Source organism: Rhineura floridana, chromosome 8 (genome assembly GCF_030035675.1).
Source record: "Rhineura floridana isolate rRhiFlo1 chromosome 8, rRhiFlo1.hap2, whole genome shotgun sequence".
Classification (NCBI taxonomy): Eukaryota; Metazoa; Chordata; class Lepidosauria; order Squamata; family Rhineuridae; genus Rhineura; species Rhineura floridana.
In genome coordinates, this window is record NC_084487.1 from 119,323,043 (window position 1) to 119,350,650 (window position 27,608).

The window sequence follows — 27,608 nt, forward strand, 5'->3', positions numbered from 1 at the left end:
TTGCATTTGCAGCACAAACATCATTTGCAGGGGAGAGAATGAAGTTCCCCCCATGTTATAGTTAGTAGAAAGTATGCAAACACTGGTCACTTGTACTTCATTCCCTTATGCTGTGATGTGCATAGTTAGAGCTAATTCAGAATTTATTTTTAAAATCTATGCATAAAATGCACACAAGTTTAAATGGGTAGTACCATTAATTGTGAATGGTGCATATGCATTTATTGGCCAATATTTAAACACGGAAGGAGCAAATTCAAAACAATCAGGCTCCCTCTTTTCAGGGCCGGATTATCCATTAGGCTTAGTAAGCTGAAGCCTAGGGGCCCAGAGCTCTTGGGGGCCCACGATCCATGGAAGCAGGTCAGGAGCCGCGGATCGTGGGACAAGAGCTTCCAAACCGCCTGCCATCCCCCCGCTTCACTTACCTTTTCCTCCGCTGTTTTTTGCGGTTTGCCATCAATCAAGATGGTGGCCGAGGTTTCCCTAAGGGGCTGAAGCCTCTGCCGCCATCTTGGTTGATAGCACGGATGCGTGCTACACGTGCGCATTGCTGCCATCAACCAAGATGGCGGCAGAGGCTTCAGCCCCTTAGGGAAACCTTGGCCACCATCTTGATTGATGGCAAACCTGCACGAGCAGTGTGTGCAGCCACAAAAAAAGCGGAAAGGTAGGTGAAGCGGGGGGGATGGGATGGGACGGGACAGCGGGCGGCTCAGAATCAGCCTAGGGGCCCTCCTCAGCTTAATCTGGCTCTGCCTCTTTTGTATTTAATGATGGGAAACCCAGCATAAGTGTACATTATAATCATCATCACTCTATTTGTATGCCACCTTTCCAATTAAAAAGATTAAGCTCAAAGCGGCTGACAATAATGAGAAAAATACATCACAAAACCAACAATTTCAATAGTAATTTTGTTACACGTGTACCATTTGCAGTTTGCAGACATTTCTCTTTAAACTTTGTTGAACTGAAGTTTAAAAAGTAAATTGGCTCTTATGTTTCACTACAGTCCATCCTTGATGCAGATAACCTGACAATTTACTTTTCTTATCTTTGTTTTATTGTTGTTGACACCATTAAATTCTAGGAAAGCACAATATAGTACTAAAAATATCTGGGAAGTCTATCTGTGACTCTCCACATCTGCTCAGACTGAAAGCCAGTGCCAGACGACAAAATCAGCACTTTAAGCTCTGACATTAGCTAATATGAGGGTGAAAAAGACATGAGAAAAACAGGCCTTCATCTTCAAAGCACCAACTGTGGCCTAAAGAGCTGAGTGATTTCAAGTGAACCTTCTTCCACCTGCCACTTTCCCCTCTGCAATCCTTGGACTGTTTTTCTTCTAGCTCCTAGAGGTAAGGAACCTTTTTGGCCTGATGGTCCAGGCCAATTATGACAGGGGGGCTGGACAACCCAGCTATCAACCACCTTGTGTCATTAGGACAGTTCCCTCAAGGATCTCGGTTGTGCAGCCAATCTAGCAGGCTTGATCTGGTCACCTATCAGCTGATGGGCAGCAAGTTCAACCCTGCTTTCTGATGGGATTGGCTGTGTGATTGAGTTCCCCACATAGGTTGTCAGGTGTGGGGCAGGTGGACATGGCTGGAGAAAATAGCCTTGCAGAACAAATTGAGACCCATGCCAGAGCAAATTTGGCCCACAAGCCAGAGGTTCCCCATTTCTGCCCTAGCTGGAAATAAGCCTAGCAAAGAGAAAATGGGTTGGAGGGAGGAGTTTAAGGGGAGAAAGGTAGCAAGGAGAGGAATGGTTCAGCACTCCTTTCCTGTCTACTGCTTTGACACATTAAATCTCCCTGCCCTGCTTTTAAGAACATAAGAACATAAGAAGAGCCTGCTGGATCAGGCCAGTGGCCCATCTAGTCCAGCATCCTGTTCTCACAGTGGCCAACCAGGTGCCTGGGGGTTTGGCAGCAGCACACAGGTTTGAAGACACAAGTCAGCCACCATCATGCCTAGTTCTCCCCAAGGAGGCAAAGTTAATGGAATCATGTAAGAAGCAACAATGCAACTGGCATGTAACTTTTACAAATGCAGGAATGTTGCCCACAAGCACAGGAATTCCTGGAGGGCATATTGAGCATTTCCTGGGTTTCGCTTATCTTATTTAAACAGACGGGGGGGGGGGGGGAAGAGAAGCTAAACAAATAAACAAAAACCCAACAGCCCAAGGCCAAATCAGAAGCTCTATAGCTACTGCTATTCAGAGAACAAACACTGGATTGTTTGCAGTACCCCTGAGGGGCACAAGGAAGAGAAAGGCATCTCTGTTCACATGCTAGGGAAGGGGATTCCAAAAGAAACTGCCATGAAGGCTCTCTGTGTATATTTTTTAAATCAAGTTTAACCCTCTGCCAAATCTTTCAAAGGTAAGAGCAGGGTAGATTTGGAAACAATGGAAGGATGAAACTCAGAGGCTTTGTTGATCTTAGATGGTTAATGCAAATTCCGTTTGAGAGCCTGTGTGCTCCCAATGCATATGTTTCCCTCTGTAATCGCAAGCAGAACAGCAACCCACTACTGCATATTTCTATTACTGTAGATCTTTCACAAGACTATAAAACATCTTCCACACTTCGTTTTATGTGTGGGTATATACATGAGACCCCCTGTAATATACTAATACTTTGCACTTGGAGAACATATTTCATTTGGGAATATCAAAGAACTGTGCCCTATAGGTTTGGAGACCAAAGTTCAAATCCTCATATAGCCATGAAGCTCACTGGGTGACTTTGGGCCAGTCACTGCCTCTCAGCCTCATGAAAACACTATTCATAGGGTCGCCATAAGTCGGAATTGACTTGAAGGCAGTACATTTACATTTTTGCCATTTTGTGAACAGGGCAAAAGATGAAGCAAAGGCAGGCAGTTGCAGAATTAGAAACAGATCTTCCACTCTTGGCTCTGGAACCCCCGTTCCATGTATTCCATGTTAGGCTTCTAAATAAAGCATGAAGGCTTCACTTGATAAAAGTGGCAAGCGGAGACATATAGCCTGCTGTAGTCTGACAGCTTGTTATGTACTGATTTTATCATAGATAATATTTCTGTACAGAAAACAGTAAGATTGCAATATAAATATCAATTGCAGTATAACTCTTCCCTGTACAGATAAAAATCACACAGATTTGGTCTGGCGAAGCACTGCTAATTTGACTGCAGAGTCTATGCGAGGATGTCATAGGATCATCTTTTTTCCAGATTATATTTTATTTTGATTGTAACAGAAGAAACATGTGGCACGCATTGTGTGTTCCTGTCACACAACCTCCCATAGCAATCAATTATGTGGACCAAATGCAGAGAATGGCATGACATGATAATGCCCTGCATTTTTCACTACTACATGCTATGGAGGGAAATCAAAGTTGATTTGCTGTCTTTGGCATATTCTTCACCACGTCTATACTTTTGCTTGCTGAAATTGACTTTCCCTTCTTGAGTGAGGACCTGCCACCTTTCAGGCTGATAACAGCAGTTTTAAGAGTAGTGAAGAAGCCATTTTTAAATGTGAATCTCTCTGTCAGCTATTGTTAATGATATTCTAAGATTTTCTATTGGGGCACATTTAGTAAGTCAAGGACCAGCATATAGGAACATTATGTCCATCCGTCCAATAGTATAAAAAGCTGCCGAGAGATCAAGTCAGAATAACGCGATCGCACTTTCCCTGTCTTTCCCCTGATAAAGGTCATTCATCAGGGCAACCAAGGCTGATTCAGTTCCATAATCAGGCCTGAACCCAGATTGGAATGGCCAAGATAATCTGTTTCATCCAAGAGTACTTGAAATTGCTGTGCCACAAACCTCTCAGTCACCTTCCCTAAAATGCGGTATTTGCAACCAGGCAGTAGTTATCACAAAATAATGAGTCCCTTTTTCAGGAGCGGTCAGATCACTGCTTCTTTCAGGGTGGCTGGAACCATTCCCTCCCACAATGACGCATTGACTACACCCTGGATCCATCGGGTCAAACCCCCTCGGCAAGCTTTAATAAAACAAGAAGGGCAAGGGTCAAGAGGAAACATTGCTGGCCGCATCGTTGCAAGCATCTTGTCCACGTCATCAGGCCGCATCAACTGAAACCGATCTAAAGTTGCAGCAGAAGGACACCTCACTGAGAACTACAGTAGATGTGGAAGAGGCATCAAGATTGCTACGGAGGCGAGCAACTTTACCCTCAAAGTGCCTTGTGAACAATTCACAGTGGGCCTCCAAAGGATCTCACACTCCATTTCCTGGAGTTGATGTCAACAGATCCCTGACAATATGGAAAAGCTCCACTGGACAGTTATTTGAGGATGCAATGGTCTCTCTGGATGATCTCTGGATTCAAGGTCAGGCAGGGGGTCACAGTCCTTGCAGCACTTACCAGGGACCTCAGCTGTCTCGAGAGACAGCAACCCAGAGGAGTGAGCAAGCAAGCACCCAGATGCTCAAGTATTCATTCCCAGGGCAGGTCTTCTTCAGTGCCCCGGTGCTGCAGCTGTTCCCCTAGTCTTGCACCATGTTGTAGCCCTGTAGGGATACACAAATTCCCATCTGCATAAAAACATGCCTCCAGTCAGTTCAATGGGGCCCAAGTGAGGACCACATTGTGAATGTAAATGTGGTTCTAAATGCACTTGTGCATCAAGCCTGCTTCTGAGCACAGACCTTCCTTACCAGATCAGGGGCACACATGTTCAAAAAGAAAGTGAACTCTGTTTTTTTGTGTTGTTGTATTGATGTTACTCGTTTTATGCTTGTTTTATGAATGCAATTTTATTTACGCTAATTTTATTTATTTATTTAATTGATGTTAATTTTATTTATTTATTATGCTGTTCACCACCATGATATTTTTTTCCTTAATGGGGCAGAAACTTTTGCTAATAGTAAATAAATAAATATATGGGAGTTGTCCCATGCCCTTTAGGAGTAGGTGAAATAAGAATGGGAATATATGAATATACAATGAAATCAAAGGCTTATCAAATCAGGCATGCAGAGAAATGGGGAAGCGCTAAATGAGCAGTGATTTCTGTTGCTTTGAGAAGTCAGACAGGGTGAGTGAGGATTTCAGCAGCTGAAAGCAAACAAGGCCATGCTGCCTCTTCACTTTCGGCAGGCATCCCCCAATAACATGTGCTGCACAAAATGAGGCATCTCTGGCAGATAGCCACCCACTCTTGGAACAGGCAGGCATTGCTTGGAGACTGCTGCCTAGTAGAGCCATAGGAAGAAGGGCTGAGCAAAGGCAAACATACAGGTGGAGAAAAGAACCCTGCAAGATCAGGTGCAATGATGCTAGTCTGGAAGCACCAGAGTGATCTGAAGGTGTCTAATATCCTTGGTCCTACAGAGAAAACCCACCAAGCAGGACTGAATTACAGTCAGGCCAAGTTCTGGTGGTCTTACTGGGAACTAAAGAAAAAAGGGTTCCCTGCAGTTGGGCAACTTGAGAGAAACAAAGGTTTCTTGCCCTTGCCACAAAGAAAAAGTCTCTCTGCCCAAGTTCTCTTCAACTATAAAAAATACTGCACTATTCTGCACTGTGGCTTGGAGGACAAACAAACTTCATGAGGAATAGCATCTCCCCTTCTTGAAAAACAAACCTCAGTAGGATGTTCAGAGATTTATTCCACTCCTGAATGCACTGCACAGATATAACACTGGAAATAAAGTTCTTACCAAGCAACTTCACCTGCTGTTGAGATCTCCACAGTGAATTCCAATGGGCAGGGGTGTTTACCCCTGTGCTTGTGACACATGAGAGGAGACACACATAAACAAGAAATTGGCACTACCACAGGACTGAATATACTGGCTAAAGGAAGTGGTGTAGAGTGGTAAGCGGCGGTAACGCAGCCAAAGCTCTGCTCACGGCCGGAGTTCGATCCCAACAGAAGGAGGAAGTCGAATCTCCAGTAAAAGGGGTCGAGGTCCACTCAGCCTTCCATCCATCCGTGGTCAGTAAAATGAGTACCCAGCATATGCTGGGGGGTAAAGAAAGGCCAGGGAAGGAACCGGCAATCTCACCCCATATAAACGGTCTGCCTAGTAAACGTCGTAAGACGTCACCCTAAGACTCGCACTGCAAGTGCGGGGACACCTTTACCTTTAGGCAGGACTTACTTAGGTGCCTTGCTGCCTGCAAGTCCTGCCTGAGGACTTCAAACAGCAAATGACCTGGCATCATTATGACATCAGATGATTGATAGGTGGGCACCTCTGCCCACTTATCAGGATTGGCCTTGCGGGCCATATTTGACAAGTTACAGCTACGAGCTGTTTCCTTCTTGTAACTGGATCACTTTTGGTTGGTGAATCTGCTTTTCAAGACTAAGGATAGAAACACACTGTTCTGCTGGTTCCAATGTATCTCCACTTCTTTTTTGCAAAAACAGGGGCACACAATGCAAGTCAAATCCCACCCCTTTTTACTATAAAACCTGGTGGGATCAGCTTGAGTGCCTTTTAAAAAAAATTCAGCTTCAAACACATTTTGCAACTGTTGCCACTCCAGGTGTGGCCAATGGAAATACTGTTGTAGGTGTGACAAGTGTGCTCACAGTCTAAGAGTAGAGAGACACTCGTGGTTGTGCTGACTTAAGTGCATCTCTAGCTCTGTTTTCTCAAGTTGGAGACACAACTCTGCCCCTTTTTACTCCCGAAACCTGGGGAAATGCAACTTCAGTGTGTTTCTTCGTGAAATCAGCTTTGCACAGAAATCAAAACTGTTTTGTAAATCAACTTGTTGCCACTCCATGCTGTAGGCTGGGCAGTGACAGTGATTGGCCCAATGCTTTGCTGTGGGCAGTCTTTAAAGATCTGAGATCAGAAGCAAGGGAGAGATTATGAGCAGGACAATATCCCCAAGAACGAGATCCACAAGGCTACAAATTAAAGTTCTACAGCCATGTAGATAAAGCAGCTTGTGTGTCTTCTACAGCACCTAGTTTCTAGATGTGGAACACATAATAAATATCACCGTCACCTTAATGTTAAATATAGTCACCATGGTATAATGTAGGGCTGCCAAACAATCTTTAGCTGATTAATCTTTTGCCCTTTTAAATGGATGGTTTAATTAAGTTAAATTAATATTAATAATTTATGTAGAGCTGTCAGTCTGCATGAAATTTTACAGACATTTTACAGACTGTAAGAGGAGTATAACCGAACAGGTGCTGTCCAGGGCCTAGGCTGTAAGGTGGCTATGCTTTCTTTCTTGTGCATTCTGTTACTGTAGCATACCAAAACAAAGGTACCTTCAGTGATTAATGTTGGCCCCCACCAATTAAACAGGAACCACTTTAACTGATGAATTTACGAATAAAAAAAATTAAACCTTGCAGTTTGATTGATGGTCACTTATGACCACTCAAATGCCCGTGCAATTAAAGTGAACATTCTGCCATTAAATAACTATTGGTGAGGCTGAATACATCATTACTATTCACTTTTGCGTATCCTGGGACAATGATTGCCTATGGTATAAAACAGCAAGAACCAGGGTTGCACATATAACTTAGGGTAAGATCTAAAGGCTGTGCCTCTTCAGGTCTAAGATCTAAACCCTCAAACCTGCTCTTCAAGCCAAGGTTGGAGGTCTGATGTTGTACCAGAGCTATCTCCTTTGAAATGTGCAATGCCCTTAGCACACCGATTGGGCAGGAAAGGATGAAGAAACATCACATCTCCCCAATGATCACCACAAGAAAGCACACAAGGAGATAAGAAGTTCCTGTCTTTCTGTTCTGCAATTAACATGTGAATGTTTGCAGGAATGAGACTGCATGAAAGGAACAGGATTGTGCCAGCAGCTATGAAGAGAAATCAACACAGTGGTGACATTTAATTGGTTTTTCAGTGTTGAGGCTCATATATGAACTCTTTTTAAAAGTGTCTGATTATTTCAGAGTGTGAAGTTCTGTCTTCTGGGACAACGGGGTGGGGAAGACACAGAAAACAGCAGACTCAAACTTGCTCAGATAAGGTAGGGGCAAACTTGGTGAGAACTGATGTGCACATGTATATAAGCTATTAGTCAGTTTTTAAATTTTTTTATTGGTGTTTTGTAAACCACCTGACAAGGGTTTGACCCTAAACAGTGGTAAATGTAAATATAAATTCCGACTTATGGTGACCCTATGAATGGGGTTTTCATGAGGCTGAGAGGCAGTGACTGGCCCGAGGTCAGTCAGTGAGCTTCATGGCTATGTGGGGATTCGGACCCTGGTCTCCCAGGTCGTAGTCCAACACCTTAACCACTACACCACACTGGGTCCCACTACCGAAGACATAGGGGCCTGACTTTGAACTGGCTTCAAAAGCACCATATTTTCACTGATCCTGGAGTCAAGATTCATGCTACAAGACCCTGACAGGTTTTGAATCTGCAATATTGAATTACAGTCACTCTAGTAAGGGAATTGTGTCCTGTTTATACAGGATCCTGTGGGAAACTGATCTTGGAGTTGAAATTAAGGAGGTGTCCTGGCACAGAGTGGTAAGTGGCAGTAACGCAGCCGAAGCTCTGCTCACGGCCAGACTTCAATTCCAACAGAAGGAGGAAGTCGAATCTCCGGTAAAAGGGGTCGAGGTCCACTCAGCCTTCCAGCCATCCGTTGTCGGTAAAATGAGTACTCGGCATATGCTGGGGGGTAAAGAAAGGCCGGGGAAGGAACTGGCAATCTCACCCCATATATACAGTCTGCCTAGTAAACGTCGCAAGACGTCACCCTAAGAGTCGGAAACGACTCGCACTATAAGTACGGGGACACCTTTACCTTTTAGTTTATAAAGGAAGCCACAGACCTGAACTTGCAGGATCTGAACAGGGTGGTTCATGACAGATGCTCTTGGAGATCGCTGATTCATAGGGTCGCCATTAGTCGTAGCTGACTTGGAGGCACATAACAACAACAAAGTTTACCTCCAGCAGCTATTTCACAACAGAGAGGGGAAGTTACTTCTGACTCAGATGCACAATTTCCACCACACATTGCAACTTATATCTCTGCCTGATGTGTGTGGTTGCTACCAGGTGGTAATCAAAGATTTAGCATGAGGTAGAGTTAATCCTCTGGTGAGAGAGCTTACTACAGTTTGTTTTGGTTGTCATATGTGCTCTGTGAAAAAAGGAATTGTTCACTTGCTCACTTCCTCTTTTATGTGCATCCATCTGGGCTCACCAAAGTCCTCTCCACTAAAAACCAACACCCTAATTTGTTTATTGCTTGCATCGATTTTCAATAGATTAAAATCAACCACCAGATTGTTTATTAACTCTTGAGTGTATAGATTACACCACTGGTCTTCAAAAGGTGGGATGTATTCGATCACTAGGATTGATTACAAGTGGGGTGTAATCCATCAGTGACCTAAGGGAGATTGCATGAGCAGTGCCACTGCTGTTTTTGTTGTAGTTGAAAATGTACTGATTTAGTGTTCAGACACATCCAGCAATGTTTGCAAAGGTTGCTTTAGCTCATCTCTCTCAGCTTGTGTCAGCTACCAGTCATACTAGAAAAAACATGGGAACCCAGAGATTCTAGACCAGGGATGGAGAAACTGTGGGCCTCAGATACTGGCTGGACTATAACTCCCATCAATCCCTGACAACTGTCTGTACTAGCTGGGTTGATGGGAGTTGTAGTCCAACAACATATGGAGAGCCACAGGTTCCCTATCCCTCTTCTGGCTTAAAACCCAGTTTCCAGTTTTATGAGAACTGAAAGTTGCACCCCAAATGTGTGGCATTACAGGGAATGCCAGATAACAATTACTGGCCTTCTAGGGTTCCATTCAGTCAGGCAAGAGGAAACAAGAGAGGCAGATTGGTTGGCCACTGTGAGAACAGGATGCTGGACTAGATGGGCCACTGGCCTGATCCAGCAGGCTCTTCTTATGTTCTTATGTTCTTAGATTGAGGAGGAAATGCAGCAACTGAAGATAGTTTATGCCACTGACTTCTCCCCCACCCACCAAAAAACTTTAATGGGAGTAAAGTAGGTTTTGGACTCCAATAAACCAATGATGACTGGACTACAATAAGAGAGGACTGCAGTCTCCTAGCAAAGCGTGCCTTTACAACTACAAATATTTTAATCCTACATTTGGCAGCTCTCAAGTCTCAGAGCTGTAACCTAAACATCCAAAATGTGGCAAATTATTCTTACACAATATGAACAATGGCATCAGTCCAAAACTCTAAACTCAGATGTGGTATTCCAGCAAATATTTAACAATCCTCAGTTCCTTTTAACTGTAGAACCAACTCTGCAACACAAAGGAACATACCTGATGACAAAAGGCTCCCACTGCTGCCACTGATAATCTTCCCTTTGCTTCCCATGTTGGCTAGTTTGGAGGTCTTCAGAGTTCCAGTTTCAGTCAGGTCAATAGCAATCTCACTCAAGCTTCTTGCTGCATGAATTTTGGACTGGAGGGAGAAAAAAGCAGAAATCTGTACTATAGCAACTATCATACAAGAACTCTGTCTTAAGAATTTTTATTCCATCTGTTATCACAATCATTAATAGGCACATCTTACTACCCCCACTTATGAACAAACTTTCAGAAGAGTAGAAGCCCAATGCTTGTCACATTATGGCACTGATCAACATTCCACATAATGCTGGCATCCAGACTCTAAAGCCATTTCTAAATGGCAGACTTCCCAGTGAGCCTCCTACAGAGGTTAGCATCACTGGTTCTCACGTGCAACAACCTACAAAGTATGGTACAGCTAAGAGCAATTGCATGACTCCAACTTATGCTATTGTACTTATTGGTAATAGACTGGATGAAAGCCAATAAACTGAAGCTTAATCCAGACAAGACTGAGGCACTGTTGGGTGGTTCTCTAGACCGGATGGATGGGATGTGGCCTGCTCTGGATGGGGTTACACTCCCTCTGAAGGAGCAGGTACGTAAGCTTGGGGATACTCGTGGATCCATTACTGTCATTTGATGCTCCAATGGGCTTGTTAGTGCGGAGTGCCTTCCATCAGCATTGTCTGGTGGCCTGGCTGTTCCCCTATCTGGACAGGGACAGCCTAATATCTGTTGTATATGCTCTGGTAGCCTCTAGGTTAGACTACTGCAATGTGTTATACATGGGGCTGCCTTTGAAAATGGTTTGAAAACTGCAGCTGGTGCAAAATTCCCCAGCCAGACCGTTGACTGGAATAAGTTGATCTGAACATATAACACCAATTCTGACATAACTGCACTGGCTTCCAATTAGTTTCCAGGCTCAATTCAAAGTAGGAATGGAATCTGAAGCTGCAGTGGATTCACCACTATCTACCACCACAGGGAAGGAGGAGGCAAGAGAAGAGACTCCCCCTGGACCAAACAATATAGTAGAGGCCTTGGCAAGAACCTCCCCAACAGGGCCACACTGCGGAGGAGGAAGAGGAATGGGAAGAGGAGGTGCCACACTGCAGGGCAAGTGACAGGCTGCAGCTCCGCATAAAACATAATGTTCTGAACCTAGAATTCCTTTTTTCTTTCCTTGTACCAATACGGAGACTGTTTGGCTTTGCCTATGCATACGCTACAATCTTCTGAATTCATAAAGAGGCCAGTATAGGACCGCAGCCTAATCAGACAGAAGCTAATTTATCAAAATTACAGCTCTGGTTGTTGATAAAAACATGCCACCCTGTTCAGTGGATGCAAAATCAGTGTGACTAAAAGGAAAGCACTCCAGTGTTTCCCTGGATCTTAAAATCCTTTATCCAGAATCAGCAAGGAGCAGGTCAATACAAACAGAAACAGCTATTCATTTGGCTCCCATTCCTAACACAATCACAGGGTTGGGCTGGGAAGGACGCAATTTGCCTAAATGGTTTGCTACATGAAGTTACATCCATGCAGATAATTGTAAGTGCAGCCACTCATACGGGCTCCTGAAGGATGAATGTGGTATGACCTTTACATCTGCGGAAATGAGTGGAAATTACCTAGTGGCTTCATTGGGCAAAATGATTTTCAAAAAATCAGCCCAAGTCATGCAACCAAGTACCATCATGGGTTCTGCTCTAAGCACAACCAAAGGGGTGTATTAAAAAGAGTATAATCCAAGCACTGCCATTTCATTGTGGGGAAAAAGCCAAAAGATGAGACTTTGTTTTGGTGTGGCAAAGGGAATTCCGCCCACCCCCCTAAAGAGATCCTCACAGGCTATTTTCTGTCTCCCCAGGGCATGCATGCTACCCCATGAATATAGCAGCACCCTGAAGTACCTCAAAATAGAGGGTAAAGGGTTTAGACTTCTGGAAGATTGAGGCAACGCCTGACTGAATTTCCCAAGAGACTTTCTAAATAGACTCAGCGCCTAATCTAGCTTCAGCTAGTCACTGAGATAAAAATTTTAAATATAAAAAGATAAAGGTGGTCAAAAAGACCCAGAACACTGCCAGAAAGATCCGCCCAAGTTGTCAGGCCTTCATGACAGTCAGGAGGGCACTACTTCAGATATTCATTTGGTTGTTGAGCTCAATGGCAACTCAGTATGAGGGGCAACTGATTTATATCTCCCTGAGGAAGTACGCCTGGCGCCGACTCTGCTTTCCTTCCGGCGCCAGGTCAAAACCTTCCTATTCTCTGAAGCATTTTAAGTTACATTGATCTAATTTTAAAAATGTTTGTTGTATTGTTGATTGTATTTTAATATTATTTTGTTATTCATTGTATTTTTATACTATTTTATGTTCACCGCCCAGAGAGCTATCGCTAGTCGGGCGGTATATAAATTTAATAAATAAATAAATAAATAAATAAAATATATAAATCAACTATAAATAACAATTATTCAGGCTCTTTATTAAGAGTTATAATTGGAGCCAGAAAATTCTAATCTTTTTAAAGCTATCATCAGTTTTTAGGAACCAAGTTTCATATAGTTGGATGAACAAATATTTGAATTCCTAGGCACCAGCATCAAATGGAGCCTAGGTAACCAGATGTAGTGTTAATAATCAGCTCCATGCTTGACATAGCACTACTAGAAGGGAAACAAATTTCCTTTCTGTGTTGATTGATCTATTGCTCTTCTGGTGACAATGAGATCACAGGTGCTTTATGAGCTCTTGAAGGACCTTTTCCAAAATGGACTTCACCCAACAACTGCTTTCATTTAAGTTGCTTTCAGGCCTGGGGGCAGATTTATAATGGTAACATGGCAGTAAGGGCCTAAACCGTACATTTCTTACTGCAAATCTACCATACCCATTTCACCCTTCCCTGACCTTTGAAATATTTTAAAGCAAATATTTCACAGTACAACCAAGCTCCTTTTAGTAGGCAAGAGACCCATTAGTAAGGATTATATTTATATTCAAAGCAGTTTTATTTTAAAAATCCATCAAGCAAAAGCAGCTTACCAGCTGGAGCAGAGTCACTATGCTACCTTCCCAGTAGGTGGGCTACTGTTGCTTTCTAGGAGGGAGTGGGGGAGGGGATGTCAACATGATGGAAACGCACTGGCAGAGCCAATTTGGTGCTTCTGCTGGTGCATTTCTACCATGCTAACCTCCCCACCACCTTGCCCGTCCCCTTCTCCCTACTGGGAAGGTAGCATAGCAACTCTACCCCATCTGGTGAGCTGCTTCTGATAAAGTCAAATCAGTTTTTCAGTCCTACTACAGGTAAAGTGCCACCTTAATTTTTATGGACTGTTCATATTCTGAAGCTTGACTGGAATATGTAATAACTCACTGTGAACCTAGTTTTATAAGAAATCGCAAGTCTGAACAATGTCCATCAGTCTGCTTTCATTTATGTCTTTCTGAAAAAGAGCTCCCAAAGGGGAAAAAATCCATTATAACACAGAGAAAAGAGGCTACCTCATAAGAAAAAAATAATCCAGGGACAATGTTACATTGTGCTAGTACATATAGACATATTAATTCTAAAGTCTTCCACTACCAGAAATGAAGGGAAGAAGGGAATGAAACAAGAATTTTGAACTTTGGAGCCTTATCTAAGAAAGTCTCAACATCTTGTAAATTTCCACATGATACCTGGGAGCAGTGGCAAAGCAGATAATGAGCAAAGGTAAAGTGTTCAGAGTATTTAGGAGTCTTTAGTATGCATATCCCATAAAGGGAAGCCGGAGAGCAATTTGTTACAAGACTTAATGCATGCTTTGTCTGATTGGATGTAAGAGTTGCCACACTAATAGCTGAAAAGTTATTAAACTAGCCTGAAAACTTCGTTTGGAACTAGTATTCAAGCTTCAAAATATCAGAATAAGAGAATCACAGGTCTGCATTTTTATTCTCCTGGTTTATCAGCTGACATTGAAACACATTCCCAGTTTTGAACATAATAGCAAATTCTGGCTAAATGCAAGCCAGGATCTTTGTGACAAAGCTGGCATGCAATAAGAGGAGCAAGGGAGGAGAGTGCAGCCACAGCTTCATGAACCATGCTTTATGAAGCCTTGGATGATCATCTGAACACCGTCACTATTTGTTTTTGTAAAAGGGTGACTTTTCTCCTTGGTAACATACAGCTGCTGTTGTTCACTAGACCTTGTAACTAAATAAACATTTTTGAGAGATTGTAAATACGCTGAACAAACTGTCATTTAAAAGAACCAAACCTTGAAGACCAGAAGAGTAAGCTAACTCACAGTCTGGGAGAGCCCAGTGGACCATTAAGTCCACCAAACATAGAAGGTGCATCAATGCTCCTCAGACATGCAAGTTACTTACAGCATTCACATGATGTTTTGGCAGCAAAATGCCACCCTGTACTTGCCCCCCGCTTGAATCCATGTTTACCCTGTTGCCAATGACCCATTTGAGATATTTCAACACCCATTTACAGTATTAAGCTGACATGTGGATGCACCCAGAGTCACAACCTGCAAAATCAGACTTTCTCATATAGTCCCCCTCCCCATATTAACCCACAGAATCCAGACCAGGAACAGGGAATAGAAAAAGAAGGTGGTGTATCATGCCACAGCTGTTCCAAATGACTCAAGGAAATACACAAAGAAGAAGACATACTTTCTCTGTCCCCTCTAGCTACCTGCTAATCTGACAAGGTTTTGGAAAAGTGATTTTATGGCACTGAGACTGTGGGATTAGATGGATTGTATGTGGGCATGTCAAGGATAGTTCTCTTGCTTCCCACTTTCTTAAGATTTTTGCCTATAAACAAAATCTATGTTATGATTCTGAACCACGAAAATATAAGCTTTTCTTTTAAAAAGAAATGAAATAAGGACACGAATCAACAATTGGCTGATGAAGAACAGCCTTGGTTATATAAAAATGTTCCTACAAGGTGTATAAATGATAATCTGAAAGAAAACATAAACAACAACAATCTATCAATGGTATTTTACTCCATATATATTAAATAAGATATACTGAAATGACAGTGTTAAATGCTGGAGATGCAATTCAGTTAAGGCAGACCATGCACACTTTTTGGTTGTGTTCATATGTACAATTACTTTGGAAAAACGTTTTAAATGAGATTCAATACATGATAGGATAGGATATCCCCCTTGACCCCAGAAAGATTTTATATATTTACATGTATATATTTTTAGGTGATTAACAGAATCCTTATAGGGATCCAGAGCAAGCTTGGGTGAAGTTCTGTTTGTTGCTCTCTCACTTTCTCTCTATAAAAAAGGACTGGTGGAACCAGGAGCTCTACAGTTGATCAATAACTGCAATTGCACAAATCTATATTGCTGGTGGGTGGCGGTGGTGGTTACTAAAAAACTTCAGCAATCCCAACCATTTCAGAATGGTTTTTCAAAAATCCTGGGATATTGGTTTGTTAGTGAAACTGATTTATTTCTCAGTTACTTCAGAAGCCAAGAAAAATGGAAATGGACTGCCTTCAAGTAGATCCTGACTTATGGCGACCCTATGAATAGGCTTTTCATGGTAAGCGGTATTCAGAGGGGGTTTACCATTGCCTCCCTCTGAGGCTAGTCCTCCCCAGCTGGCTAGGGCCTGCTCAGCTTGCCACAGCTGCACAAGCCAGCCCCTTCCTCATCTGCAACTGCCAGCTGGGGGCAACTGGGCTCCTTGGAACTATGCAGCTTGCCCAAGGCTGCACAGGTGGCAGGCCACGTAACCCCTGAGCCACTCACTGTGGGGGTGATCTTTAGCTGGCCCTTGACACCCAGGAGACATGAGCGGGGATTTGAACTCATATACTCTGGACTCCCAGCCAGGCTCTCCTCCCCACTGTGCTAAATCAGACAATAGGCTTATTAAAAGATGGTGGTTGTTTATAAAGTTGTTATTCCAGTAATTTGTAAACAAAGTTTATTTCTTTATTGCAGAACTACTGACTTCTGCTTGTGCAAAGGGAATTCCATTTCCTCTCCTCCCCCTGCACGCCCCCAAAGTCTGCTCTGGGGAGTTCCCCAACCTTCTGGAGCTGATTTTGAGGATGCATGGGTGGTTGGAAGAGACAGAAAAAGAAGGGGAATTTTTGCATTTCTGCACAGCAGGTTATTGCACCAGTGGAGCTGCAGTGTTGATTCCAGCCTTCTGTAAATATGTTTCTTTTAGATTATATTTAGCTAATATGTTTTGATTTGTTTTTGACTTAGTCATTTTATATGAAATGCCTTTATGAAACTAGTAAAAACAAATAATAGAAAAAAGATTCTTACTTTGCTCTGCTTTCTGTCCAGGTAGAACTGGTGCTGGCTAATGGCCATAGCCCAGATGGACTTTATCAAGGCAGGACAGGCATACCACGTGTGCACAGCAATGCCGCTGTGTCCAAAAGTCCTTCTAGTGACAGATGCCCTAGAATAGCAGGAAAAGAACAAATAATTAGCTTCCAGCATGAAATGGGAAGTGCAACCCACCCCCACCAAGCTATTTATTTTATTGTATTGCACAAGATTTGTTAAGGGAAAAATATGAAACTGTAGGCAATCTCTAAGCAACTGAAACAATAGGGATGAGAGTAATTTAGACTGCAATCCCAACTATGTCTACTCAGAAGTAAGACCCACTGAATGGGACTTGCTCCCATGTAAGTGGGGTTAGGATTGCAGCTTGAGCTAGCAAGCATGGTATTTAGTATGACCCCTCCTGGGCCAACGGCGCAGCACCATCATTGATGTACAGAGTGTCTTGTGTTGGACACTCAGTTAATTTAAAATACTACCAATAGCACTTTTTGAGTCACGTGAGGCTTTGCTTTTAAAAGAATTAAAATTCAGCTGGGGTTTGAGTTCCCCCCCCCCATGCTCTTCAATACAAGTTGCCACTAGAGCTGTTTTTTTCCTGTAATTTAGCATTCATTTGATACCAGTAGTGTGATAGGTACCATATCAACAAACAGAGATTGTATTACTCCGGACTGGTGGGATAACAATGTAAAAATTATTTGTTTCTGTAATACAGGAGTAATATAGGATCTCAATTCTATGTTTTCATATGTATTTGCCCTACGTTTCAGACAAATATCATCTTCCAAAGCAACTGAGCTTCTTCAGAAGATCTCTATGAACAGGCAGGCTCACATGGGAGGGCATGCTCCTATAAGCAGTTCACTCCCAATTCATTTAGGGCTTTAGTCAGAGCAGTCTGGCGGTGCTGATTGTTGACTGGTCTTGTTTTAAATGAACTATTGGTATTTTTAATTTGGCTTCTGCTATACTCATATAATGGCATATTGAATAAATACTTGTATTTTGAATAGAATACTTTATTATAGAAATGAGCCTGAAAAACTGTAAATGAAATCAATTTAAAAAATCAGCCTCTGGACTTGCTCTGTGCTCCATGAAGTTTATCTGTGTGTGTGGACTTATCATGACATCACAGTCTGTTCCAAATAGCTAGCTAGTGACAACATGGAAACTCTCTACAACAGGTGATTGTCACATGGGAAATGGGGTGGGTTTCTGGGAAGGTTGAAATTTTGCTGTCCGTTTAGCTAAACTTCAGTTTTATTCAACTGTCAACACTGCAATCCTAAACATTTTTCTCAGAAAAAAAATCCCATTGCATTCAATAGGATTTACTCCTTACAAACGAGTTTAGGATTGCAGTGCAAACCTGTCAATGCTTACAATTAGCCCTAATTTTGTTTCTGCTTTCCAAATGAGGAATGTTTCAATGAGGAAAAAGACAGATGGCAAAATGAAGTTGAAATTAAGCCAGTTGCTATTGTAGTGGAGGGAAACATTTTTTTTAAAAAAATCTTTTGCAGATCCAGCAGTAAAAACGCCACCTCAGAATTAGCTTTTCATAGCAGCATGACAACTGCTGCATTTGGGATGATTTCAGCTTTACTCCCTCTTCCAAACCTGAGCATTAAAACAGCTTGGAATCTGAGTTTTCCAAATAAAATTGAACATTGAGATAGGAGACATGGTCATGATTCAGGGGAAAACATAAAAGTGTAGGTCACAGGAAGGGTATATAATACAGGAAAGTGGAAAAACCAGACAATGTGAAGAGAGGGATCCAGCAGCCAGATATACTGGCAAGATAATTTGAATAGTATTTCTGTTACCATATGCCAAGGTATACAGCTTTCTTCTTATACAGAAAGCAGCGGTGCAAACTTATTCCCCCCCATAATTATAAAATGGTTATCCTAAGGACTAACTGTTGCTGTGTGTATAAAAGGCTATTGGACTTTGGCTGCACTCTGCATACTTGTAAAGCTCCCAATGTAGTGAACAATGTAGCGAACAATGACAAGAGTTCCACCGGCGCATATATTCCACACTGCTGGACTGCATCTTTTGCCTATTATAAGTAGCATGTGTGATATAATGATGGACGGCAGGGCTATTAATCGTCATGCTAGCAAAATAGAATGTCCATGTTCAGAGGCAGCGTACCTCAGATTACCTAATGTCAGTATCAATAACAGGCAATGGATACCTGTTCATGTCCTGCTGCTTGTGAACTCTGTGACTTATGGATGCTTACTGTTGGAAACAGAAGTGTTGAACTAAGGAGACTTGCTCCAGCAAAGCAATTCTTACATTCATATAAGGGAAATAATATGTATTTCTACTACCTCTGCTACTGACAGTGTTGTTACTTTTGTAACACTGACTCACTGCTCCCTGGGAACACCTCCATCAGAATAATCTGTTTCTCCCAATCCCCGCTTGTATAAACACCTCAGAGGGAGCTGGGGATACAGCAACTTCAACTCCTGCAGCATCACTACACCTTATTTTCAGTTGAGGGGGATCCTTTTGTAGTCAACCATATCCCAGCCTCCAATCGGGGGTGGGGGGCACATATATGTGGCCCCTCAGATACTGTAGAACCCCAATTCCCATCAGCCTCAGCCAGTATGGCAAATAGTCAGGGATAATGGGAGTTATAGTCCAGCAATTTCTGGAGGATACCAGGTTCCCCACCCCGTTTGAATCCTTCAGTATCTTCCCATTTTGCTTCCTAACATGCCACTTTCCCTGGATACCCCTCTCTAGACTACCTCCTGATTTGGAACTGTATTGCTTCTGTCCCCAGAGGCCTCCCTCCCCCCCCGGCAGTCAAGGCTTACATATGGTTTTGGACTCAAGGTAGAGAGGTAGAGATACTAAAAATGGCTTGGCTAGGAACTGAAAAATAAAGACCTGAGCATATTGGCAAAACAGCTGCACAACTGCTGCACTGAAAGACCAGAGAGACTATACAAAGCATTTCCGCACATTTCCAAAATGGTGTGGATTTTGTTTTTATTTCCCAGCATAAATTTGGCTGCTAGATGAATCTGTCCTATGTCTTTCACATATCTGTATGGATATATACTGATGAAGACTGTTTTAAAAGAAATGTTCAAAAACAACTATATGCTACTGCCTTGCTTCCACCTCCACTCCATTGAGCAATTCATCTTAAAACACCATCCCACTTGGCTAGGAGCCTAAATCTTAAATATGTTCCCTCTGGATCTAGGTTTCCTTGTTGGCAGTTAGAGCATGGGTAACTTAAAATTATTTTATTAGATCAAACATGACAATATGTATTTCTGTGCTGTCTGGTTTGTATCCAAAAAAGTACTATTTTGTATCATTAAAAAGCAATACAGAACCAAAAAATTCATATGATGGAGCGCCTTGTTAAAACAGAATAGGGAATATAGATTTTTTTCATAAGCTGACAGAATTAACTAGTATTAGCCAGAGTTATAAGTATACGCTGTAGCATAGGGCTTCCAATACAGGGTAACTATCTGGAAGTTTCTTTCCCAATGTGAAGAATATGCTCAGTATGATCCCTGCACTATCCTTCTTTAAATCTTGGTGGTAGTTTTTCTGATCACATGACAGTTGCAGAGAAATTCAAAGTACTACTAGTCCAATGAGCATAAGGAATACAAGTAATTCTCTTTGTATCAAAGTGAAGAGAAGAAACACGACTTGGGAGTTTATGTGAATGGAGAAGCTAGCAAGCTATAGATTCACCACAGTTCTTCCCTTCTTTACATATGCATCCACTTTAATGACCAATGGCAGGACAACACTAGATATTTACACTGGAAATAGAAATGGACTGCCTTCAAGTCGATCCTGACTTATGGCGACCCTATGAATAGGCTTTTCATGGTAAGCGGTATTCAGAGGGGGTTTACCATTGCCTTCCTCTGATGCTGAGAGGTAGTGACTGGTCCAAGGGCACCCAGTGAGTTTCATGGCTGTGTGGAGATTCGAACCCTGGTCTCCCAGGTCACAGTCCAACACCTTAACCACTACACCACACTGGCTCTCTCAAGCAAGCATATACAGCAGTATTTTCATTTATTTATGAAGGAGGCCTTTGATTAAGCAAACTGCTGTAGTGGAACTGATGAAAATCATTTGCAGGTCACCAACATGAGTGGTTCAACCAGTGGCGTTCCAAGGGTGAGGCGGGTGGAGCAGTCCGCCCCGGGTGCAGGCAATAAGGGAGTGCATTGTCTGAATTTAAAAACAGTAATAAAAGAGTCTGCCCGCCACAGAGTAAAGTCCCTCGCCGAAGTGGAGGACGACGAGAGACGGCTCCGTGAGGTGAAGTAGCAGTCGCAGCATTTTGAGGCGCGTCACCTCAACGGACAGAGAAGCGGGCGGCGATGGCAGCGGGAGCCGACAACACAAACCTGTCGATGGTGTTTCACAAAGCCGGTGACTTGCACCTGGTATGGCCCTCCTGAACTTTAACCCACCATTTTCCTCAGGAAGAGTCCCTGGTAGTCGCTTCATGGGGCTGGAATGGCTGCCTGGGGCTTGGACCTTGGGGGAGGTAGGCGGCTTCGAAAGCAGAACAGCAGCCTTTCAGTGCACTCCAAGACGCATTTACTCAGAAGTCTCGCTGTGTTCAAACGGGCTTATTCCCAGGCGGTGGTGTGCACACGACTGCAGCCTAAATCACTCCCCCCCCATCCAACATCTGGAATTGCAATTTCAAAATTTGCTACAGTTGGCGGGGCTTTTCTGCTTTTAATCTGTGTCACCATGATTGGGCGCCCCAAAAGATGTCTCCCCTCTCCCAACACGCCCTTGAACCTGAACTGGTGTAGCCTCGCCTTCTTAACGGCACAAGATATTCATGGCAAGATTGTATGGTGTAGCAGGTGGTGCTACCATTCTGCACCATTTTCAGTTCAAGGGTCCGCTGGGAGAAGGCAGACCTCTGCTGGGGTGCCCAGTCATGCTGACCCCGGGATTACATACACCAAGATCAAAAGAATAAAAGCCCAGCCAAATGCAGCAGGCTTTGACATTTCAGTTCCGGAAGCAGGACTTGGGGGAAAAGGTGCTTTAGTCTGCAGTCCTGTGCAGCTACCTGGGAGTAAGGACCTTGGAACACAGTGAGACTTACATTTGAGTAAGCATGTATAGGTGTGCACTGTAAGCAGGGCTGGTGCTATCACTAGGCCAACTAGGCAGCCGCCTAGGGCGCAGACCTCAGAGGGGCACAGTACTGACCTTTGAGGGGCACAGTTTTATACAGATTAATTTTTTTTAACCCTTGTAAAAAATGCAACTGACAATTTATATTTTTTATTTTAAGATAAATACCACAACAGTGCTATGGAATATAATTAATTATAAAGTCTTATGAAAAATTTCTATATTCTGTTTTTTGTTTATCCTTTTTATATGTATTTTATTTTTGAAATTTAGTGATATTTTTGGCTAAGAAAAAAATCTTATTCTTAGTTGGCAACATGTGTTGTTTACAGCTGGATACGTTGCGCCATGTGACTCATGACAAGCACAAGCAAGCTACTAGAAAGTAAGGAAGCTGATTTAAATTCAGCTACAAGCCAGTTGCAAGTGACTAAGAATTACCTTGTGGGCTGCAGGTGGGATGAGGGTTTTCAACAAGTTTTGATAGATGCTACTGAGATTGCAAAGGAGCTAGAAATACTACCAAACTTTGAGACAGAACAGGTTAGAAAAAGGAGAAAGAAACTGCAGTTTGAGTATGAGGCCCAGGAAGAGGCACCGCAAGATCCAAAGCAGAAATTCAAAGTAGGTTTCTACTATGCTGTCTTAGACATGGCCATACATTCTGTTGAAGAGAGATTCCAACAGCTACAACAATATAATTCCCTATTTGGCTTCCTGTATGATATATACAGTATCAACAAAAAAATCTTCTGAAGATGTACTTAAGACCTGCAAGAATCTGGAAAAATCATTGATGCACAATGGAAACAAAGATATTGATGCTGAAGATCCGTGCTGTGAACTTATAGCAATAGCTCGAAGACTTCCAAAGTCTATGCCGCCACAAGGAGTACTTCTCTTCATACTACAACAAAAACTCCTGGATAATGTGCCTAATGTTTCTGTTGCTCTAAGGATCCTTCTCACACTTCCAGTGCCAGCGGCAAGTGGTGAACACAGTTTCTCAAAGCTCAAACTTATAAAAACTTACATACGCTCAACAATGTTGCAAAAGAGACTAGTTGGGTTGGCAACTATATCAATTGAACATGCCCAAACATCAGCACTTGACCTGAAGGAACTGCGTCCAGTTCTGGTCTCTGCACTTCAAGAAAGATGCCGACAAACTGGAACAGGTTAAGAGGAGGGCAACAATGATAATCAGGGGACTAGAAACCAAGCCCTATGAGGAGAGACTGAAGAAACTAGGCATGTTTAGCATGGAGAAGACGGAGGGGAGATATGATAGCACTCTTCAAGTACATGAAAGGTTGTCACACAGAGGAATGCCAGGATCTCTTCTCAATCATCCCAGAGTGCAGGACACGGAATAATGGGCTCAAGTTGCATGAAGCCAGATTTCGACTGGACATCAGGAAAAACTTCCTAACTGTTAGAGCCATACGACAATGGAATCAATTACCTAGAGAGGTAGTGGGCTCTCCGACCCTGGAGGCATTCAAGAGGCAGCTGGACAGCCATCTGTCGGGAATGCTTTGATTTGGATTCCTGCATTGAGCAGGGGGTTGGACTCGATGGCCTTATAGGCCCCTTCCAACTCTACTATTCTATGATTCTATGGTGACAAAATTTGCAAAGGAAAAGGCACCCAAAGTGAGATTTTGATGTGCCTGAAACTTTGAAGACTTAAATTTTAACATCACAATTCACAAGATTATTCAAAATGATTTGTGCGCTAAAACATGTTTTGTATTTGAGAAAGATAATCAAAGATTGTTGTATTACTTATTCTTGCAATTTAAAATAAATTTAGCAGTTTCAAGTTTTGTGCTTTTCATTTTTTCTACAAGACATCTGTTTTTGAAAATTGAAGTTAGCAAAAAAATTTTTTGGGTGCAAGTAGTTAGCCTTGCCTAGGGCGCAAAATAGCCTGGCACCGGCACTGACTGTAAGGCTGCAGTCTTGTGCACCGTTACTTGGGAGTAGGGATGAAAGTATCTGTCAATGTCTGTTCTCTTGGTTCCTCATTTACATCTTACATCTAAACAAATATGCATTGGCTTGCATTGTAAGGCTCCAGCTCTGTGCACACTTACAGTGAGGTTTACATTTGAGTAAACATGTATAGGATTGCACTATGAGGGCACAATCCTATACTTAGGAGCCCCACTGAACTCATTAGAATGTATTATTTATTTCTGAGTAAACATGAATAGGAGAGGGCACTTCATAACTGCAGTATTCAAATATAGGAAGCCTTATCCTGAGTCAGGCCATTGCTCCACTGAATTCACTGACTGACAGTGGCTCTCCATGTTTTCAGATGGGGGTTTTTCCCACACCATCCTGGAGATTCAACTTGAGACCTTTTGCATGCAAAGCATGTGTTTGTACTACTGAGTTACAGCCTGCCTTAGAGAATAATGCCATCCAATGCTGTGGGACCTCTGAGTAAATGCACAGAATTGGGCTTCCCAAATCACTTGTGAAAATGGTCTTAGAGCACAATGCTGCATTTACTCAGAAGTATGTCCCATGCTGTTCAGTGTAGTTTGATCCCCAGTAATTTTGCCTAGGATTGCAGCCATAAGCTCCCTTGCAGTTCACATTTACAGTTTGATGGGCACCCTGTGCATAGACATGGTGTTGTACTCGGTGCCTTTGCCTGGCTTGTACATACATATGGTAGAAAAAGATGTGAATCCTTTATTTTCTCCAAATGCAGCATGTGCTCACTAGTTATGTAATATGACCCAACCTTAATAGTCCTGAGGTGTGGTATGAAGGCACATGAGGCATCTTGCTGAAGCTAAGCAGGTACAAGTGCCTGGGAACCACATAAATGCCACCTTGAGTTCCGTGAGGGAAGAAAGGTGGTATATAAATGTAAATAAATAAATGTTGTGTTTTGATCAATTTGGGATAAAGGGTCATTCAAACATAAGTGCCTTGCTGGTTCAGAATGGCGGTCCGCATAGTCCAGAATCCTTAAAACTAGATAAGCCTGGCAAGTCCATAAACAGGGCATGAAGGCAATAACCAGATCCCATTACTGCTCTGAGTCATTGTTCTTCAGCCTTGGGTCCCTAGCTGTTGTCAGACTGTAACTCCTATCAACTCCAGCCAGCTTAGCCAATGGCCAAGGATGATTGGGGTTGTAGAACAGTGCAAGTCTAAGGTTGTAGTGTTCTTTTTTTCATTCCACATGTGATGCTTTGCTTGCAAGAACTTTGTTTGCCACTGTGGGCTTTTACTTCATCTTAATGTATCTGATATCAGTAAATTCTACTGAGAAAGGAAGATTTATCCCTGGAATTTAGTCACGGGACCACTATAGAAGTATTAGCATTTCCCCTGTAGTTATGGAATGCTGCAGAATTCTTAACAGACAGATAATGGGGATTTTTCACACCATACATTGAAAGCACATGGCTTCCCCCAAAGAATCCCTCACAGAGCTTCAATTCCCATTACCCTTAACAAACTACAGTTCCAAGGATACTTTTGGGGAAGCCAAGTGCTTTAAAAGAATGGTGTGGATGTGACCTATCTGCAGTAAGGTCCATCAAGGCCTGAACAAATGTTTCTTAATGGCTAGGATCACATTTTTTTAAGAGCAGGCATTAATCAGTGGTTGCCCCTTTCATACCTCTATTTTATTTTCACATTCATCTATCTCTGAATAGGGTTGCAATAGTATAAACAAAACACCATTTATCCTTGGGATGGCAAGGAATTTACTATAATAGGCCACCTGAATCGATCCTCGATATAATCCTGGAGTAAACAGCAGCAAGCTTTCACAAAAGCTGAGTGTTGTCTGTTTTGTTTCCTTGCAGGAAAATCGACCAATGCCTGAACCAGGTCCCAATGGTAGGTCTGTTTAAGCTAACTCATTCAGTTTGTGGATTTTTAAAAAAAGCATTTTATGCCTCTAGTTACATGAAGGGTTACTGTCTGCCCCAGGTGCAGCCAATGGAGGCACCCAGCGCCACGACGGACAGACGGGCGGATAGATGAGGATGGGCGGCGAGAGGGAGCCACTGCCAGCCTTGTTTGAGCCCCAGAGTGCGGGATCAGTACTGGAATACGGGAAAGAATGATGGCGAGGACAGTGTGTGCCTCTGAGCGTGTGCAGAGCGCCTTTCCGGTTCCCTTGAGAGATGTCACACAACAGGGCTGAAACACTGTCTGCGTTTCTTTTCTGGCCATTATTATTATTCGCTTCATTTCATGATTATTACTGAAAATAATTTTGTCATATAGAGGAGGGGGGTGTTAAAAAATGACCTGCTCCGGGTGTCAAATACGCTAGGTACGCCACTGGGTTCAACACAATCTTGCCAAACATCCCATCGACATGAATCATCAACAGGCATGTTGTAAGGAATTTTGCTGTGCCCACAAACAATATCTAGCAGCTACTATTTCCATGCCTTTGAATCTTGTACATCACCAGGGTGCCCCATGTACACAGTATATATGTACTGAACTGTACTGTTGCTCCTAAGGTATTTTAAAAAGCTATTCACTTTAAGATAAACACAGCAAACATGACTATCTTCAAATACTTTATACAAAATGGACAAGGTAATAAAGTTTAGGAAGGGCAGTGAGTGTGTACACATATGTGCATTGCAATAAAAGGTGTTAAGCAGATTTGCCTGTATTCAGGGTCAGACGCGCCAGAGGGCAGCCAGGTTGGGCCCTGCCCAAGGGCTTCTGCAGCCCAGAGGGGCCCCTGAAGGGCCTCTCCTTAGGGTGGGAGGGTAGTGTTCCCATTTTGTGATCTGCAGTAGCATCGACTCATGACCCTCCCACAGATCATAGAGAGGGAGCTCCCAGCTTCCTCCATGCAGACTGCACGGGCCCGCAATGCCCCACTTACCTCTCCCACTGCTGTGAATGCTGTGCATGCTGTGCACGCATACCTCTCATCAACCAAGTTGGTGGCAGAAGCTTCTTTATGGGGCTGATGCCAGTACTGCCATCTTGGTTGATGGCAGGCATGTGCACGTGTAGCATAGCGCACACACGTGCCTTCAACCAAGATGGTGGTGCAGGCATCAGCCCCTTAGGAAAGCCACTGCTGCCATCTTTCTAAAGACCGATGGAGAGGTAGGTGGGGCAGGCCAGCCAGCACCATGGGCCTGGGGCAGGCTGGTGTCCAAGGGCCCAGTCATGCCTGGTGCCAGCTCTGTATTTTACTAATTTTGCATAATTTATTCTATTTCTACAGAATAGAGAGGGCAAGCACTAAAGTCCTAACAATTTCTATCTACTAAAGTCCAAACCATCTCTCTGGAAATTGAAATTTCACAAGGCATTAACCATACAATATCAAGCCTATCTTTGTAGCCATAAGGACTAGAATTTCTTTTTTAAACGATACCCTTTGGAACATGAATCCAGAACCCAATGTCACATCCTACATTTTTTTCTAGGCTTGTGTGGAGCCATTGCTATATTTTTGATGATTAAAGAGCATGCAAGCTTTTGAGTTACACAGAATTCCTCATCATGCACAATATAGGGTTTTTATCAGCTCATTGTGTACATAACTTGACTGCATTACATAAATTAGAAATAATATTGTTCTCTATATAGACAGGTGCTTGAAATGTTCATCAAATGGAATGAAAATATAGTGTAACTACATGCAATTAGACTAACAAGGTGTTCCAATAAAATAGAACATTTCTATATGTATATGAAAACAG

At 42.8% G+C, this 27,608-nt stretch overlaps 1 protein-coding gene and 1 long non-coding RNA gene across 5 annotated transcripts in view; one reads left to right on the forward strand and one right to left on the reverse strand.

Moving 5' to 3' along the window:
* FRMD4A (FERM domain containing 4A) overlaps window positions 1–27,608 on the reverse strand; it is a 344,320-nt gene that overhangs the window by 45,092 nt on the left and 271,620 nt on the right. For all 4 annotated transcript variants that reach the window (XM_061582284.1, XM_061582283.1, XM_061582285.1 and 1 more), the window contains 2 exons: window positions 16,681–16,819; window positions 10,317–10,458 (listed from right to left, as the gene is read on the reverse strand). In XM_061582284.1, coding sequence (XP_061438268.1) covers window positions 10,317–10,458; window positions 16,681–16,819 — 281 coding nt within the window. The remainder of the gene's footprint in view (window positions 1–10,316; window positions 10,459–16,680; window positions 16,820–27,608) is intronic.
* LOC133363139 (uncharacterized) lies at window positions 20,536–26,855 on the forward strand. The gene is made up of 3 exons (XR_009757593.1): window positions 20,536–20,601; window positions 25,728–25,761; window positions 25,855–26,855. It is a non-coding gene; the product is annotated as an uncharacterized LOC133363139 (long non-coding RNA).